The sequence below is a fragment of the Trachypithecus francoisi genome, unplaced genomic scaffold (genome assembly GCF_009764315.1).
Source record: "Trachypithecus francoisi isolate TF-2019V2 unplaced genomic scaffold, Tfra_2.0 Lachesis_group2, whole genome shotgun sequence".
Taxonomy (NCBI): Eukaryota; Metazoa; Chordata; class Mammalia; order Primates; family Cercopithecidae; genus Trachypithecus; species Trachypithecus francoisi.
In genome coordinates, this window is record NW_022681465.1 from 123,277,162 (window position 1) to 123,293,182 (window position 16,021).

Genomic DNA, 16,021 nt, shown 5'->3' on the forward strand with positions numbered 1-16,021 from the left:
TAGGGAGAGAGTATGTGGGGGGGAAATGGACATTTTCAGATAACTATGTAGATAGTTCAAATATCCAGACATTTGGTTGGGTGTAGTTGACATTCTGCTGTATCTTATTAAGTCATTTTCTACTAGATAGACCTCTTATAGAGTTAGTTTGCTGTGGACACTTGAATAAAACAGAAAGCTGAGGGGTACGCTGGGTCTCTGGAAGTCATCCCAGGCTGGGTAACTCACACATTGGGCTTGGCTGGGTTCTGGGTCTGTGGGTGAGTTTGGCGGTAGGTTGGTACGGGTGGAGGCTCACCTTGTACCACTGTGTAGGAGGCCTCTACTGAAGACAGGTTGGTGATGACAGTGACATCATCATCACGGTTGGAGTTCTCAATGTCAATGGTAATAGATTTCTCCATTTCCCGATGCAGACTGGTTACCACCCCCGTGGGGCGTGTCACATTGGTCAGGCGGCCTTCGTGGTCATAGCTGGGGGGAGATAAACACTGGTTAGCAGCAGTCTTTGGGGCTGAAAGTATTCCCAAGACTCATAGGGCCAGGGAAAGAGAGAGCTGGAAAGGTAGGTTGGCGGGGTGGCGCATCTCACTGAGGCCCCTTGTCACAGTCAAAACCCCATTATGCCCTGAGAAACAGCGGTGATGCTTTCTTCTACCCGCTGATATAACTGACTTCAGATCCTGGAAAACATTTCACCTGGTCTCAGACTTCCTCTAGTTAAAGAGAACAGCCACTTGTGAGCTTCTCTTGCTTTTCTTTTTCTCTTCTTACCTTGAGATGGAGTCTCACTCTGTCCCAGGCTGGAGTGCAGTAGTGCGATCTCCGCTCATTGCAACTTCCACCTCCCGAGTTCAAGCAATTCTCCTGCCTCAGCGTACCAGGTAGCTGGGATTACAGGCATGCACCACTATGCCCGGCTAATTTTTGTATTTTTTTGTAGAGATGAGGTTTTGTCATGTTGGCCAGACTGGTCTCGAACTCCTGACCTCAGGTGATCTACCTGCCTTGGCCTCCCAAAGTGCTGGGATTATAGGCGTGAGTCACACACCCAGCCTTCTCTTGTTTTTTAATTTAGGTGTTCTACAAAGCCACCAAATTAATATTCCCAAAATATCAGTTTCATCATGTTAGTTCTCTGCTGAACAAACCACACTCTTTTCCCATTGGTTGCTCAATCAAATAAAAATCTGGCTATTTGAGACCTTCCATGCCCCGAGTCTTCTACTGGGGTCCAACCTTGTCTCCCTCATCACCTTCTAGGCCTCTGGACAGTCAGCCTGTGCCAAATGCCACCTGCACATGTTAGCTCAGCACAGAAGGCCTGGCTGCATGGAACCTGTTCTTTGGTCCCCAAACCACCATGGCTCCACTTCCCATGCAGCCTTCTTAGACAATTTCCCAATGACCATTAGTTAGCACCAAAGTCTAGGGACACCAGTGATCATGCCCTACTGCTTGCAAATGGCCTGACATTGGGGCCTCCTTCTTTATGTATATGTGTCATCTGTCCTCTTTTCTTACACTGTGGAGTTTTCTCCCTGCATCACCTCTAGCAAGAAGCCTGGTTCTATTTGGGACATCCTTTCCCCACTTTGGAAGATCCACTGTACTCTGAGAGCTGGGCCCTTCTCACATCTCAGAAAGGAAAGCAGGCTTGTTTCCAGGTCTGCATGTAGAGGCCTTTGAGCTCTCCCAGATGAGTTTTGTTACTGGAGGAGGAAGGGGAGGAAGAAGGGAGAGCTCTGAAGACATTTTGCTTGGAGGGTGAAAAAGAAGGAAAAGTGGCTCGACCCCTGGGGGTTACTCCCTTTGGACTGGGGAGAGGGAAAAAGCTGGCAGGTTCTGAGGGATGGGAACTGGAGCTTGTGCAGCACATGGGGATGGGGGGTCCTCAGAGAAGCATCCCTGTGGGGACGGCCTGTGAGCAATGGAAAGGACCACTGTGGCCTGTTTGACGTTGTCGCTTAGGGCTTAGGATGACAACATCAAAGACAGCACTCAGGAAATGTTTTTGGAATAAAGAATTGCAGACCTGGCTCAGGCTTTCAGGGATCTGAGAAACTTTGCTTCTGGGAAGAACTGGAAGCAGTGAAGCTCTGCAGAAGTTTGAAAGCTGAGAGTGCAATCACATTAAGCTGGACACTGGGCTGTGTAAAGGTGCTGGGGGAGAGAGGAGGGAGATCTTGGAGCAGGAATCTCTGTGAGCTCAGAATCCACCCCTATCACTTGCCCAGAGCCCCAGGCAGGGGGTGGCGCAGACCATGCACTCCCTGGAAAGCCCTGGTGTTGTAACCAGGGATGGGGACTCAGGTCTGCTAAATCGACAGGGCTCCTCTGTGTTTTCTTACCTGCTAAAGAAATCACTTCTCAGGCAGGGGGAAAAAGATGCTATTTACAATAGTGACTAATTAGAACAACCTAGATGTTCCTTGATGGGAGTTTCATGAAATAACTGATGATCAATCCATAAAGTGGAAACCTACGAAGCCATCAAGATTGGCAACATGGGTTTCTATTTATTGGCATAGACAATCTACACACGTTGAGTGGAAGAGTAGGGTACCAAATATATTCCCCTGACAGTAGCTATTTTTTCAGAGAGGGGTAAAAAGTATCAGTATCTATATGGAGCAGAAATTCTCTGAAAATATAGACATTTAAATGTTAATGGTGGTTTTGCTGTGTGGAATTTTGACTAATCTTCATTTTCTTCTTTGCATTTTCTCATAATTTAGAAATTACTTATAATCAGCCGGGCGTGGTGGCTTGTGCCCGTAATCAATCCCAGCACTTTGGGAGGCTGAGGCAGGTGGATCACGAGGTGAGGAGACTGAGACCATCTTGGCCAACATGGTGAAACCCTGTCTCTACTAAAAATACAAAAATTAGCCGGGCGTGGTGGCACGTGCGTATAGGCCCAGCACTCAGGAGGCTGAGGCAGGAGAATCGCTTGAACCCGGGAGGCAGAGGTTGCAGTGAGCCGAGACTGCACCACTGCACTCCAGCCTGACAACAGAGCAAGACTGTCTCAAAAAAAGAAAAAAAAGAAATTATTTGTAATCAATACTTTCATGTTTAATAAGCAGAAACAAAAGGTATTTAAAATCAGAAAACAAAGCAATTCTAAGTATTTGGGTATGGAGTGTCTAGTGCGGTACTCAGTAACAGACAGTTTCTCCTCCTGCTGACAAGTACATTCTCTGGGACCAGGTCAAGGATTTTAATTCCAATCCACTGTAGTTTGGGGACACTTACAATGCATAGGCTTGCTGAGTTTCCTTATGAGAGAAGTAGTAGGAACTGGAGTTTCTACTTTCGGGAACAGAGCTTTAGGGTAGGGGCTAGAATCTCATGGACCAAAGGGAGAAAACCAGATTTTTCTTTAGCTTTTAAGAAGATTCGGCTGCCTCCAGCTCTACTTACTTCCCCCAAGGAGCGTCTTCAGATGTAGGTCTTTTTGCAAATGACTACATGTAGGAGTGAAGCGCTCTAAGTTCCAGCAATGGGATCTCAGTGCCAACCCAGTGGAACTGGCCCAGCTCGGCTGGAGTGGGGCTGGAGGCTGCCTTTGAATTATGTAGTCAATAAATATTCATCAAGCACCTGTGATGTGTCAAACACAGTTCAAGGCACTGGATATATGACTGGGAAGAAAATGGAGCAAAATTCTTGCACTCATGCTAGCTGAAGAGGGCAAAACTAAACCAAGGTAGAAAATAGACAGCATGTCAGATGGTGAGTAATAGGTGCTAGGGACTAAAATAAAGAAGGGAGAGAGTGGAGAAAGAGAGAGTATAGGGAGTAGAAAGTGTAATTTTAAGGACAGTACTGTTCTTTTCAGGAATGCAGATGGACCTTCCCTAGTCTGGGAACTTAGCAGGCATGATAGCGTTTCCAAAGAGCATTCCGTATCAGCTCCATTTCTGCCTAACTCTTCACTTCCCAGGACAAAGACGAGAGAGAAAGGCAATTTTTAAAGGGGCCCATTCCAGCCTTCACGAGTTGCATGGCAGCTTATTCTGTAAAATCACTCTTGAACCCCACACCATGGGAAGTCAACTTCCATCTTTTCCTTTGATCTGACATTTGCCCCTTCCCCAGTTGTTGGATTGGGAGAAGTTGAACATGACTAAAGAGGCTCTTTATCATTTCTCTCTTCTGGAGGACCTCTCTTTAAGGGTGATGTGTTTTCTGCCCCGCTGATGTGTTTTGCTATGGCAGACTCTGCTCCTGCAGGGGATGGGAGACCAGCAGGCAGCACTGGGAGGTGGGAAGAGAGCGGGAGAAATGCAAAGTGAGGTATTAAAAAAACCTAATGTGCAAGCTGCATTCTTTAATTCTGCTTTTCCAAAATAAGTCTCTATCTGTCTGACTCTTGTAACCGCTATACAGTTAGTTGAGTGAAACCTGAAGTGTAGGAAGGAGACAGAGGTGTGCTTAATAATTCCTCTAAAATCCCATTAGCCTATACTCTGAGTTAAACTTCTATATGACAAGTGCTTTGCTAATTTCTAAAAACATATTATCTCAGTGGATTAGCATACGGCTCCTGTTAATCTGCATTTTTATCCCCATGTGACAGATGAGACATTGAAGCTCAGAGAGGTTAAATAATGTGTCCAACGTCAATCAGTAAGTATACAGCAGAGAAAGACTCCTCACCCCGTCATCCTGATGCTAAGACCCAGGAGCTTTCTGGTATAAGATGCTGCCTTTTGGGGAAGACTATGAAAACCTGAGTTCCCTCAGGGATGTAACTAGATCAGGATACTTCTTCTATCAAGACCCAGTGGCCTGCATCTGGGGAAATCTTAATTCCAAGGTTGGATGTCCTAGAAGTTTCTGGAACTGGCTGATCATAAAATGGGTCCAGGAAGATTTGATAGGGTTATTTTTTCCTACCTCTCTCTCTCCTGCTTCCAGAGTCATTGATGGGATGGCCTTATTGAGTTACATCTTCCCAAAAGTTCAGGAACAGTTCCCATGTGGAGTCTGAAGGTGGAGTTACAAATTCCATTCATAGCCCTGCTTTATGATGCTGGTGTGCAATACAAAGAAAGCTGGGCTTGGAGATCTGGATTCCAGTTCTGCTTTACTACCGACTCCCTGTGTGGTCTCAGGGGAGTCGCTTCAATTCTCTGAGCCTCAGTTTCTTTAGCCATAAAATGGGGATAATCGAATCCATATTTAGACAGTCATTGTGACAACAGAGTAGATACATGGCTTCTCTACCTCATGTTCTATGCAGAAAAAAAGATATGGCCACTCTTCCCACCTACAGGGGGATTTGTTACCCGCCCCCATAACAGAGTGGGAAGAGAGGAATCCCCCTAAGGAAGCTCTCATTGAAGGATAAATCGTTTTCTTTCTTTCTTTCTTTCTTTTTTTTTGAGACAGAGTGTCCCTCTGTCACCCAGACTGAAGTGCAGCTGCGTGATCTCAACTCACTGCAAACTCCACCTCCTGAATTCAAGTGATTTTCGTGCCTTTGCCTCCTGAGTAGCTGAGCCTACAGGTGTACACCACCATACCTGGCTAACTTTCGTATTTTCAGTAGAGATGAGGTTTTTCCATGTTGGCCAGGCTGGTCTCAAACTGCTGGCCTCCAGTGATCCTTCTGCCTCGGCCTCCCAAAGTGGAGAGATTACAGGCATGAGGCATCGCTCCCGACCAGGACAGACTGTTTTCTAGTAGCCTCACAGCCTCTGTGTGGTTTTCTTCATCACGCTTTCTCTAAAGTTTTGGCTAAGGCTATGCAGTGTTGGTCTTGACTGCACTGCCCTGACAGGAGGTGAAGTTGTGTCTAATTTTTAAATTGGCTGTGCGTCTGCCAGTTGGCTGATGATGTGCCGAAAGTGCCATCGAACAAAAAGAACTCACCATCTTTTTAGGTAGAAAAGAAAACCTTATACATTTGAACCCCACAATGGAGAATTTGTGGTCACTGGATTTATCAACATTCTGAAAAGAAGGGCAGCTTATCAAATTAAGATAAAAAATTATTCAGTTTCAATGTAACTTCTGAACATTTTAAAACACATTTATGAATCATGCCTATGTTTTCATTAAACTAGGGACACTTTCTGGAAAATACTTTCCGTTTTAGACTTCAGACCTGTGGATGCACTTGAGCCCAAGCTTCTTTATGGCAGTCTCTAAACCAGGCCCAGTTCAGGCTGGCCTCCCTGAGAATGATGTTTTTTCCCCTCTTTCAGGAGAACCAACAAATTGTTTCTGAAATGTATTAGGTCTTTGGGTGAAACTGTCAGAAAGAGGTTTCCTCGGAAGAGGAAAATCCCGGAGGTGTTTGGGTGAGTGTATAGCTTCAATCTAACTCGGTGTGAGAGCCAAGGACGACACTCAGATGGTACCCCTCGAGGGCAGAATCACTAGCTGGTGAAGTCTGATCAAACCCCCAGTGTCCCGAAGGTATTAAGATGCTTCAAAAGTCTGAGAAAGAGTTGCCCCAAGAAGAAAGTCAGAACCAGGGAAAGCAATTCTTCTGCAATGCAGCAAATATCCAGCAGGTGGCAACAGCTTCCTTTTACATTCTCCCAAGACCATTGGCATACAATCAGGAAGTAAACATTGCTGGATTTAGGAATGATCAACAATGAGGTTTTCTGTTCTCCCTGTTGTCCCCTTTTTTTCTCTGTGCCAACTCTCCCTAACTTACGACATTATCTGCTAGCAGCAGCATCCAGACAAAAAGCAAGCAAGGACTCCAAGTACGTAGGGGTTAACACACTCCTTCATCACCTAGGAGAGCCAGATATTTATAAATTCTGCTCCAGTATCAGCCAGCCATTGGGAGAATCATGCCTAGTAACTTCCTCCAACCAGCATCCCACCATTAGTACTTACAGCAGCAGGCACTTTGACCAAGAACTGCCTGCAGGAGCTAGGAAAAACAGCTTTTTGCAAAATAAGCGTCAGGACTATTAAGTATGAGATAATTGTTAGGGGAAATATGACCAGCTCTCGCATCTTTTAATATACCTAACGCTTTATCTGTATCGATCTGCTTCTGCTAAGGAGGAAATTCAGAGTTTATCTACCTGTCTGTGCAATCAAGTGTGTTGCTGGACCTATTGGCAAATTACAGGAGCCCCACTGGGATCTTGCCTTTTAGGTTCTAATTTCCGCACCCATGGCAAACATGAATAATCAGCAAAGTTAATCAACGCTTTACCTCCTAGGTGCTGTGCGTGTCCAATATCCTGAAATTTGAACGGCAAGCAGGCAACAGGAGTTCCCAACTCTAGTAGGGAGGATGCTCAATATCAGAGACCCAATAGAGCAAATCATTTTAGAGTCAGGGAGAGGGGACATGAATATCTTGAGACCATAAGACATCATTAAAGTTAGAAAGACAACATGACAAAGCAATTTAAAAAGCTACACGAATGACCAGTCCTGATGCCAGCTAGAACAAGGGAAGGGCTCTTCAGAGATGCTTTACAAACCCACTTACTCATAGAAAGTCGTCCATCCTGTTTCATCGCTCTTGGTGGCCAGGAGCCCAGTGTTCCCATCATAGGTCATGAGGCCAAGCTCCAGGTTCTGTGTGGACACGACTTTGAGGCCTCCATTGGTGCCCAAGGTGAGGGTGATGATCTGATTGTCAGGCATGAGCAGGTGACGGGGCATGCCACTGCTGTCCCGACGGATCTTCAGGGAATTCCCGTTATTGTCAATCAATTCAGTGACATCATTGTCAGCACTATATGTGAAATTGTACAAGTACTCCCCTGTCACCAGGCTTACAGTGTATTGGTGGATGCCATCAGCATTGAAGACATATAACTCCTGCTCTCCGGGGGATGCAGCCTCATACTGGTTGAAGGCATTAAGAATGGGCTTGTTCTTGCTGACTGCCCTGATCCGAATATTTCCAAGGTCTGCAATGTAGATGGTACCATCTGGAGCTACAGCTAAGGATGATGGGGAATTCAAGATGGCATCAGTCGCATAGGCATCATCTCCTGAATAGCAGTTGCAGTTGACATCGTTTTTGCAGTCGCAGTCTGAGGCTGCCCCAGCTAAAAGGCAGATCTCCCCATTGGTTGTTACCTGGCGTAGACGGTTAATCTTCTTCTCGTCTGTCTCAGTGATATAGAGGACCCCAGTGTGAGAAATGGCAATGGCGCTGGCTGACTCCAGGGCAGAGTGAATGGCTAGTTTGCTGAGTGAGTAGTCAATGCCAGGAACCTGGCAGTGCATGGGGCGTCCTGCAATGATGCTGACTTGGTGGTTCTCGGTAATTCGAAGGATGACATTGTTCTCTAGAACATACAAGGAGTTATCCATGGGATTGACAGCAAGGTCTGTTGGCCACTCCAGACGAACCTGTGGATGATATGGTATCAGACTAAAGAACAGCCTTTAATATGTCCAACATTTAACTGTAGGGCACTTACTGGTTTTATGTATCTAGGAAAAAAGTCAGCTTTTTAATAACACACTGTAATAGAAATGTTCTTCATTGAACCAGCTGCTCATTGCCCATGATGAGTGGGTGTGATGGAGAAGAAGAGATAATGTAACATATATTTCCTACCATGTCACCTGCCATGACCAGAACAGGCCATCAGCTCTACCTATGATGCTGCTTCTCAGCTCCAGATGGTTGGACCAGCATCAGAGCTGTCATATATGGTTGCACAGGTAGTTCACTACAAAAGAGACCATGCCATCCAGCCCATACTCTGCTCTCCAAGCAGATGCCGGGAAGCTATGTTCATTTGGAGGTGGCACCTGTATCTAATTCACAAAAAGGAGCCATGTGGCTTGGAAGGTGGCTCTGATCAAAGGGGAGCCAAAGTGCAGGCTCGCCAGCAAACTACAACTTGAGTATCTGCGTTAAAAAATAAACTGAACCAAACACATCTTTCCTCTGTGGAATTTGAAATAAAAATCTCAGTAGCAAGTTGTCTGTTGTGGAACTTGAGCTGAAATTTATGAGGTTGGCCAAGGGTTGAAAAGGCCGTTGTAGAAAGGCTGAACGTATATTCCAGGCTGTCTGAGAACAAATGCTGTACATTTGAGTGAGCCTCTGTTCTCTGCCTCTGTAAGAGCCCAAACTAAACACACACTTTGGGTGATATTGTAGAGGGCTCTGCTTTAGTTACTACTGCACAAAGTAAAGGTTTATATAGTGAGGATGCAATCATTTCAGATTAACAGGGAAGTTCTGATTGACATATAACACTGTACAGTACATTCTCAAACCTGCAATAATGATGGAGAAGGGAGGTAATTACACAGCAACTTCTACCCTGTAATTTGCCACGGCTGGAGTATGTCACTGGCTCCACTTTTCTTAACAGAATTTTCCCTCTCTCTTACTCTCTCTCTCTCATACCTATCTGACATTTTCCATTCCATCTTACTGTTTAGCTCATCTCAGGCTTTCTCCAAACAACCCTGTGATCTGTATCTGTATCTCCCCTTCCTATTCCACTTCCAAACCAATCAGGAAGCAGGTAAGAAGCTCAGGCCAAGAGGCAGGTGTTGTTTAGTGAAGAGAAGTAAGAAAGAGTCTCACCTGGGCTACATCCATGCTGGAATCACAGCTCAGCGGCCGGACAGCAGTGAGGTCATTGGAGCCCAGCAGGGTGGAGATGATTCCATTCTGGTCGACCTTTCGGATCATGGTGGCATCAACAAAGTACATGAGCCCGTTCTTGTCTACTGCAATACCTGAGCAAGACAAGCAGTGTGGATTTATCTCTTGGAAAGGGGTAGGATTGTGGGGTAGAGGTGGGAGATGAGATGCCTTGCTGAGCACTCTCTGCTTAGACCAGAGACCCTACTGGAACTGATTAGGACCCTCAGAGCAGTGGTTCTCAGCCTTCTAAGGCAAGATCCTTTCTCATGGGCACTGTGCTGGGATTTGTAGAGTTCCTGGGGTGCTGGCTACATCACCACCCTCTTCCCTGCAACTGATGAAAGCATGCTTCTTGGACTGTAAATGAACCAAGGCTGCAAATGAATGAAGCAGGAAATAACTTTGCATCTGCTCTCTTTAGAAAAGAAGTTATTTCTGAAGTTCATTACCCTAAACATTATTAGTAGTAACTGACTTAAATATACTTCACAACTGATTGCAGCAGTAAGGTTGAGAAACTATGATTCTTGTGGTTACAAACTCCTAATTCAAGGTGTATGCTTCAGGAAGTATTCCCAGTTAAGCCTGACGCCAATCAGCACTTCAGTGCCCCAGGAGGACACTGCGGCCTAGCATTCCCTTGTTGCAGCAGGGCTGGAAAGGCACAGATATGGCTTCTATTTATTTTGTGTCTTTGCCCCAGTGCCCAAGAACAAGGCTTTGCCTCCTTAATCCATGCTGCCCTGCTGCTTTCACAGTAGCTAAAAATGCTAACAGGAGTTGGAGTCTCAGATAATTGCTCCTTAATGTTAAGTGTTTTTAGTCCTTTTCAAATAGAGACCCATGGGTTCCCAGAACTTCTCCATCCTGGACTCCTGGAAATTATACCCATTCTTAATTACTACCATTTATTGGGCATTACAACATGTGAGGCAGTGCACTTTAGACTTCATACACATTTGCTGTCTATCACGAAAATCTGGGCGTGGCCAGAGGCCCCCGGCTGGGCTTTGTTTTGTCTCCAGCCCACACAGCTGGCACTCTGGCTCATGGAGCCAGGATTTCCTCTGATTTTCTGTGACTGGCAGCCGTCAGAAATCTCCAGGCACAATCCCCTTCACTTTCCATTTGGAGCCTATGTGCATGATAAAGTTTACTTCAAATAAATAAATAAGTTTTTCTTTTTCTTTTCTTTCTTTTTTTTTTTTTGAGATGGAGTCTCGCTCTATTGCCCAGGCTGGAGTGCAGTGGCGTGATCTCGGCTCACTGCAAGCTCCGCCTCCTGGGTTCACACCATTCTCCTGCCTCAGCCTCCCGAGTAGCTGGGACTACAGGCGCCCACCACCATGCCCGGCTAATTTTTTTGTCATTTTTAGTAGAGATGGGGTTTCCCTGTGTTAGCCTGGATGGTCTCGATTTCCTGACCTCATGATTGGTTTTCTTTTTAAACACCCATCCACACACCAAAGCAATCTATCTGAGTTAAATGATTATAGGGAAAGCGATGTTTTGGACTGCTGGGCTTAGTTACGTTCTGATAAAAAGAAAGCCAAGATGGTGGCAAAGCTTTATCTGGGGCGTGGTACTCTTCCTTCATGGCCTTTACCTCTCGGGCTCATCAGGGTTGCATCTATGGCCTTCCCTCCGTCCCCACAGCGGGCTTCATCAAAGGGCAGACACTGCTCTCCAGTCCCTGCCACAACTTCCGAATTCCCAGCCAGGTCTTTGGCTCCACTCAGAGACTTGACGCGGTAGATTCTCCTGCTGTTGGTGTCGGACACGTAGAGCGAGCCGGACACGGGGTCCACTGCCAAGTAGTACTTGTGTGCTGGGTTGTTGCTTTAGTAGGAGAAGCACAAAGAGAAATGAGGAGGGGGCTATGGAGCTGGCTTCTTAGATCAAAGGAATGACAAAAATCCTAGCAAGACGCTTACCTTCTCTAGTGTCTTTCCACTTTAGTGAACTGGAAAGAATCTAACATCAGACTCAGTGTTCTAACACATCATGGTTCTTAGCTACTTCTAATTGGACTTATGCTCCTTATGCTATCAGAGAATTCATTTCCCACCATACTAAACAACTGTTGCTTCATTTAGCCAGTACGAGAGCTCCCACTCCGATCCCGTTTTCGTTAGCAGGATAGTTATTCAAGACCAGTTACAGTCCATGTGTGTGCAGTCTCCTTAATTTCCCCTTAAGGACTTAGTGTATTCTCAAGTGGGATAGAGGAACACTTCCATGTGACAATGTTCTCGTTTTATCCTATGCCTCCAGGGTACTAGACCATTAATACTAGGGCAACCTGGAGTTTTCCTAATTTTATCATGGGAAGCACCCCAGAAACACTCCCAATCTCCAGGCTCAGAGCTTGCTTCTTTACTGCTCTTCAGTGTGCATATGGATAAATTTGGCATTTAGTGTAAAGACATGTGGGTATCTTGCTGGTACTGTGTCTGGAATCTGAATTACTGGGAGAGGAGATGCACTTTTCAAATCTGGGTAACAGTGAGGTCACAGGCATGAGTCCGGGTCTGCCAGGGCCCTCAGCCACACTAGGGGATTAATACCTTTGTGTGTGTGAAGTGTATTAGGAAGGCGTGAGCCTCCGAGACCTGGGCTGCTTCCACTGCCATGTGTCTAGCTGCCCTGTGTGAGGCTAACTAGGACAGAGTAAGACTTGTAGAAGTGGCTCAGGGCTAAAACACAGGAAACTCAAAACTCAATTCTGACCCAGCTGGTGGTGACCTTGGTTAAGTCACTTGACAGTGTCAGGTCTTAGCTTTTTTTGGGGTAGGGTGGGGCTGGGGGATTAAATCAATCATACTGGATATTGCTAATGTTCCCTCTGGCTCAAAACCCTGCAGTTCTTCCCTTTGTAGTACCTGTCACTGGTTTGAGGTTGGGACCAGAATAGGTATTTATGTTATTCCTCTACTGGTTGTTACAATCACCACCTCTAGACTGCAAGCAGTAATTGCCTTTCTGCCTCAGTGTGGTAGACTATGTTTTGAAATGAGCACAGTCCCCCCCTTTTTTCCCCTGCTATTTTATTTTATTTTTCTTAGAGACAGGGTCTCACTGGAGAGCAGTGGCACAATTCTAGCTCACTGCAGCCTGAAATTCCTGGGCTGAAGTGATCCTCCCACCTCAGCCTCCCGAGTAGTTGAAACTACAAGTGCATGCCACCACGGCCTGGCTAATTAAAAACTTTTTTTGTTTGTTTGTTTCTGGTACAGATGGGGTCTCACTATGTTGCCCAGGTTGATCTCAAATTCCTGGCCTCAAGAGATCCTCCTGCCTTCGCTTCCCTAAGTGCTGGGATTATAGGTGTAAACCATGCAACCAGCCTTTTCCTATTATTTTTCAATTTTACTTTGGGGTGATGGGAGAACGGGCTGGGAGAGGTGGAGGGAAGGCGAGAGAGATGACAGTGTTGGATGCATTTGTCCTGTTGACATTAGCTAGTAAATTACTAATTAAAACACCACCATTTGTGTTCTTCTCTGATTTAAGGAAAAAAAAAAAAAGAACTAGGAAGCTATTTTTAGGAACAATCTGTGTTGAGTTGTGACCACCTTTCACTCCAGTTTCTATTCAGGTTGCTATTAAGACACATCCCTGAACTAGAAGTCAAAGTTTTTCTGAAATTCCAGCCCAGATAACTAAAACATAGACTACCTGGGTTCCATTCCTTTCCTTTCCTCTTTTCTTCTTGTTTTTCGGCTATTAAGTCATTAGAGACTATCCATATATGCAAAACAAATTAGGGCAGAAAGGGAAAAATTCGTGCCATTTTTTAATTAGATGCTGCACTCTGTTACTGAATGAACAGTAGCTGGCATGATCAACAGAAGGATCAAGGCATTGCACATCTGTGCCTATCTATGAGAGAGATAATTAATTTTGGACTTTCTAGGGAGCCTGATTTGAGGAAGCTTTTCAAAAGCTCTGGCAGAAGAGCAGGCAATGGAGGGTGTGAGGTCAGTTCTTGCTTGGGGAGACCATTCTTCCTTACGGTCTCATACCTATTCTCACTAAGATGCTTGCAGAAAAACTCAGGTCAGAGGGACAGCCATGCCTCCACACCTGTGGCTGTGGCAAAGATCACATGAGGTTGGTGAATTTCCTGGAAAAATGTCCTTCCAAGGCATTTCCACTTATTTTTAAAATTGGACTCAAATGGGGTGCCTATAACCAGCCAGTTTTGGGGTGCCTGAGGAGAAAGCAGAGGACTTTTCCAATGCATGGCCTTCCACTCACTGTTATGATCTTGTGCAATTTCACTCTACTTTTTGTCTAATTTTGACCTAATATCATGAAGGAAAGCTGTCCATGTTTCATTCCAAAAAGTGAGCGAAGCATTCCGCTGAGTAGTGGTATAGATTGCTTTGCTTTTTCTCTTCTTCTGAATAAAAATAAGGTGACTTTTCTTTAAGAAAGCTCATGCTATCTCCATTTCAGTGCAGTTCACGTGTGAATGCACGTGTATGTGTGTTTTACACTTTATCTGTGGTTTTAAATGATAACCTTGGATCAATATAATGATCAAGGCGGTTTTGACGAATAATACTTGGTCTCCATCCTTCAAACTATTCAAAAGTGATTTTACTCCATGAAAATTCTCAATGCATCTGGCTGTTGGATTCATTCTGACCGGCAGATTGGCAATTAACTTTTTTTTTTTTAAAGATGACCATATATCCAGGGGAAAAAATCATTAATGAGTTGAAAATGAGTTTTTAACCCGTTTCCAGTTCATTAAAGCTTTTGTGAACCCAGTCCAGCATTTACAAAAGCCAGGAGTTTGCCTCAACTGTTTAGCCCAATTATGGACCGCACTGAGCAGTCGGGATAAAAGTTCGCTGAGGGTTCATTATCTTGCACTTGAATCTCCCGGAAATTCTAATTACTGTCAGCTTATTTGGTTGCTTTTTGACTGCATTTCATAATTGCTAAAGCTTATCATATCCACAACACACAATTAGCACATAAAAAAGTTACTATATTTGGTACATAAAAATATACAACATTACACAAGAAGCACAAAACAAAAAAAGCAAACACAAGGAAGCAAACGAACCATATCAAATTATATGGGAAAGAGTTCTTCATCTTACCTATGTTTAAACTCTTTATTTCTTTATAGAAAGAAAACAGAAAGGAAAAAAGAACAAACAGTTAGCGGAAGAATTGATGATAAAGCAAACATAACATTTTTGTTTCTCGTATAAAGGGGCCCAAAAAAGGCAGTCTTTTTCTTTTTTCCCCTGTAACTGACAACTCCTGGCTCAATAGCTTGAGAAGTGCCCCTGATTTTGGACTCCTCCCAGACATTGGACAATCTGGACAAGAAAGCTTGAATTCTCTCATCAGCAATGTGACTGTCACAAGACACAGATTTCTATAGGTGAAATATGCCTCCTGACTAAGGAAGGGATGGCAAACACGTTATGTCTTGGGTGCCAACGTGTGTTGACCAGTAATGGCTACTGGGAGTGTGGTGGTAGAAGGATTTTGAAGCCAAATTTAATATCGGCTATAAAGAGTACTGTGACTCACTTGTAACGTCCACTCTGAGTGTGGGAGGGAGGATGGTGACACCTGTACCACTTAGTTGCCATTAGTGCATTTCAGGGTAGAATGAGTACCACCCAAGAGGGAGACCCTGCTCAGAGCCTACTGCAGTTGGGCAAAGGCTGTTGAACCCTAAGACTCTGAACCACTTCCTTTCCCTGCTCCATGTCACCTTCATTGTCCCCTTTTCACTTGGGGTGGGACCCCAAATATGCATTCTTTCTAAAAAGGTAACGTCCAATATTGCAATAACGTCCACAATGAAATTTATAGGTAATAATATCCTCTTGGAGTCAAAGACTCCAGTTATCGTTTCTTATCACAGAACTAGTAAAAATTTTGTTGTTGTTTTAAGAGAAGAAATATATTCAATTTCAATAAGAAAGTGGCTGAAAGTTAACATGCCAGAGACGAGAAGATGTTAGGGTCTCAAGTAAGGAGAAAGACTCCTGTTTTCGAGGCTTCTAGGCCAAGGTGGAAGAAACCCCTGACCCCTCTCTTCCTTTCAGTTGAGGAGAAAGGCTTCAGGGAAGGGACAAAGAGAGTTTAATGCCCTGATTTCTGCTCAGGTGTAGCTCGGTCCTCTGCCGGGGGCCATCATTAGTGGTGGGTTTGCACAGGGATTACAATTTTATATTTTATTCCAATGTGTTAGTTTTTGCAAAAAAAAAAAAAAAGTTAATTAAATGATGCTGATAACTCCTGAGCTCTGACTGACATAGTGCAATTTAAGATTCATTCTGCAAAGCCTGGTGTGTCAGGGTGGCAGCCGGGAATTCTTGCGTCTATTTTATATTGCTTAATGAAAGTGAAATGTTATCTGCCACCAGTGGT

General features: G+C 44.7%; 1 protein-coding gene across 1 annotated transcript in view; it reads right to left on the minus strand.

The window, feature by feature from the left end:
- The window catches only part of TENM2 (teneurin transmembrane protein 2), a 526,850-nt gene that overhangs the window by 38,034 nt on the left and 472,795 nt on the right, over positions 1-16,021 (minus strand). The window contains exons 19-22 of the mRNA XM_033180356.1: positions 11,220-11,452; positions 9,551-9,705; positions 7,478-8,352; positions 299-474 (exon numbers count right to left, since the gene is read on the minus strand). Of these exons, the coding sequence (XP_033036247.1) occupies positions 299-474; positions 7,478-8,352; positions 9,551-9,705; positions 11,220-11,452 (1,439 nt within the window). The remainder of the gene's footprint in view (positions 1-298; positions 475-7,477; positions 8,353-9,550; positions 9,706-11,219; positions 11,453-16,021) is intronic.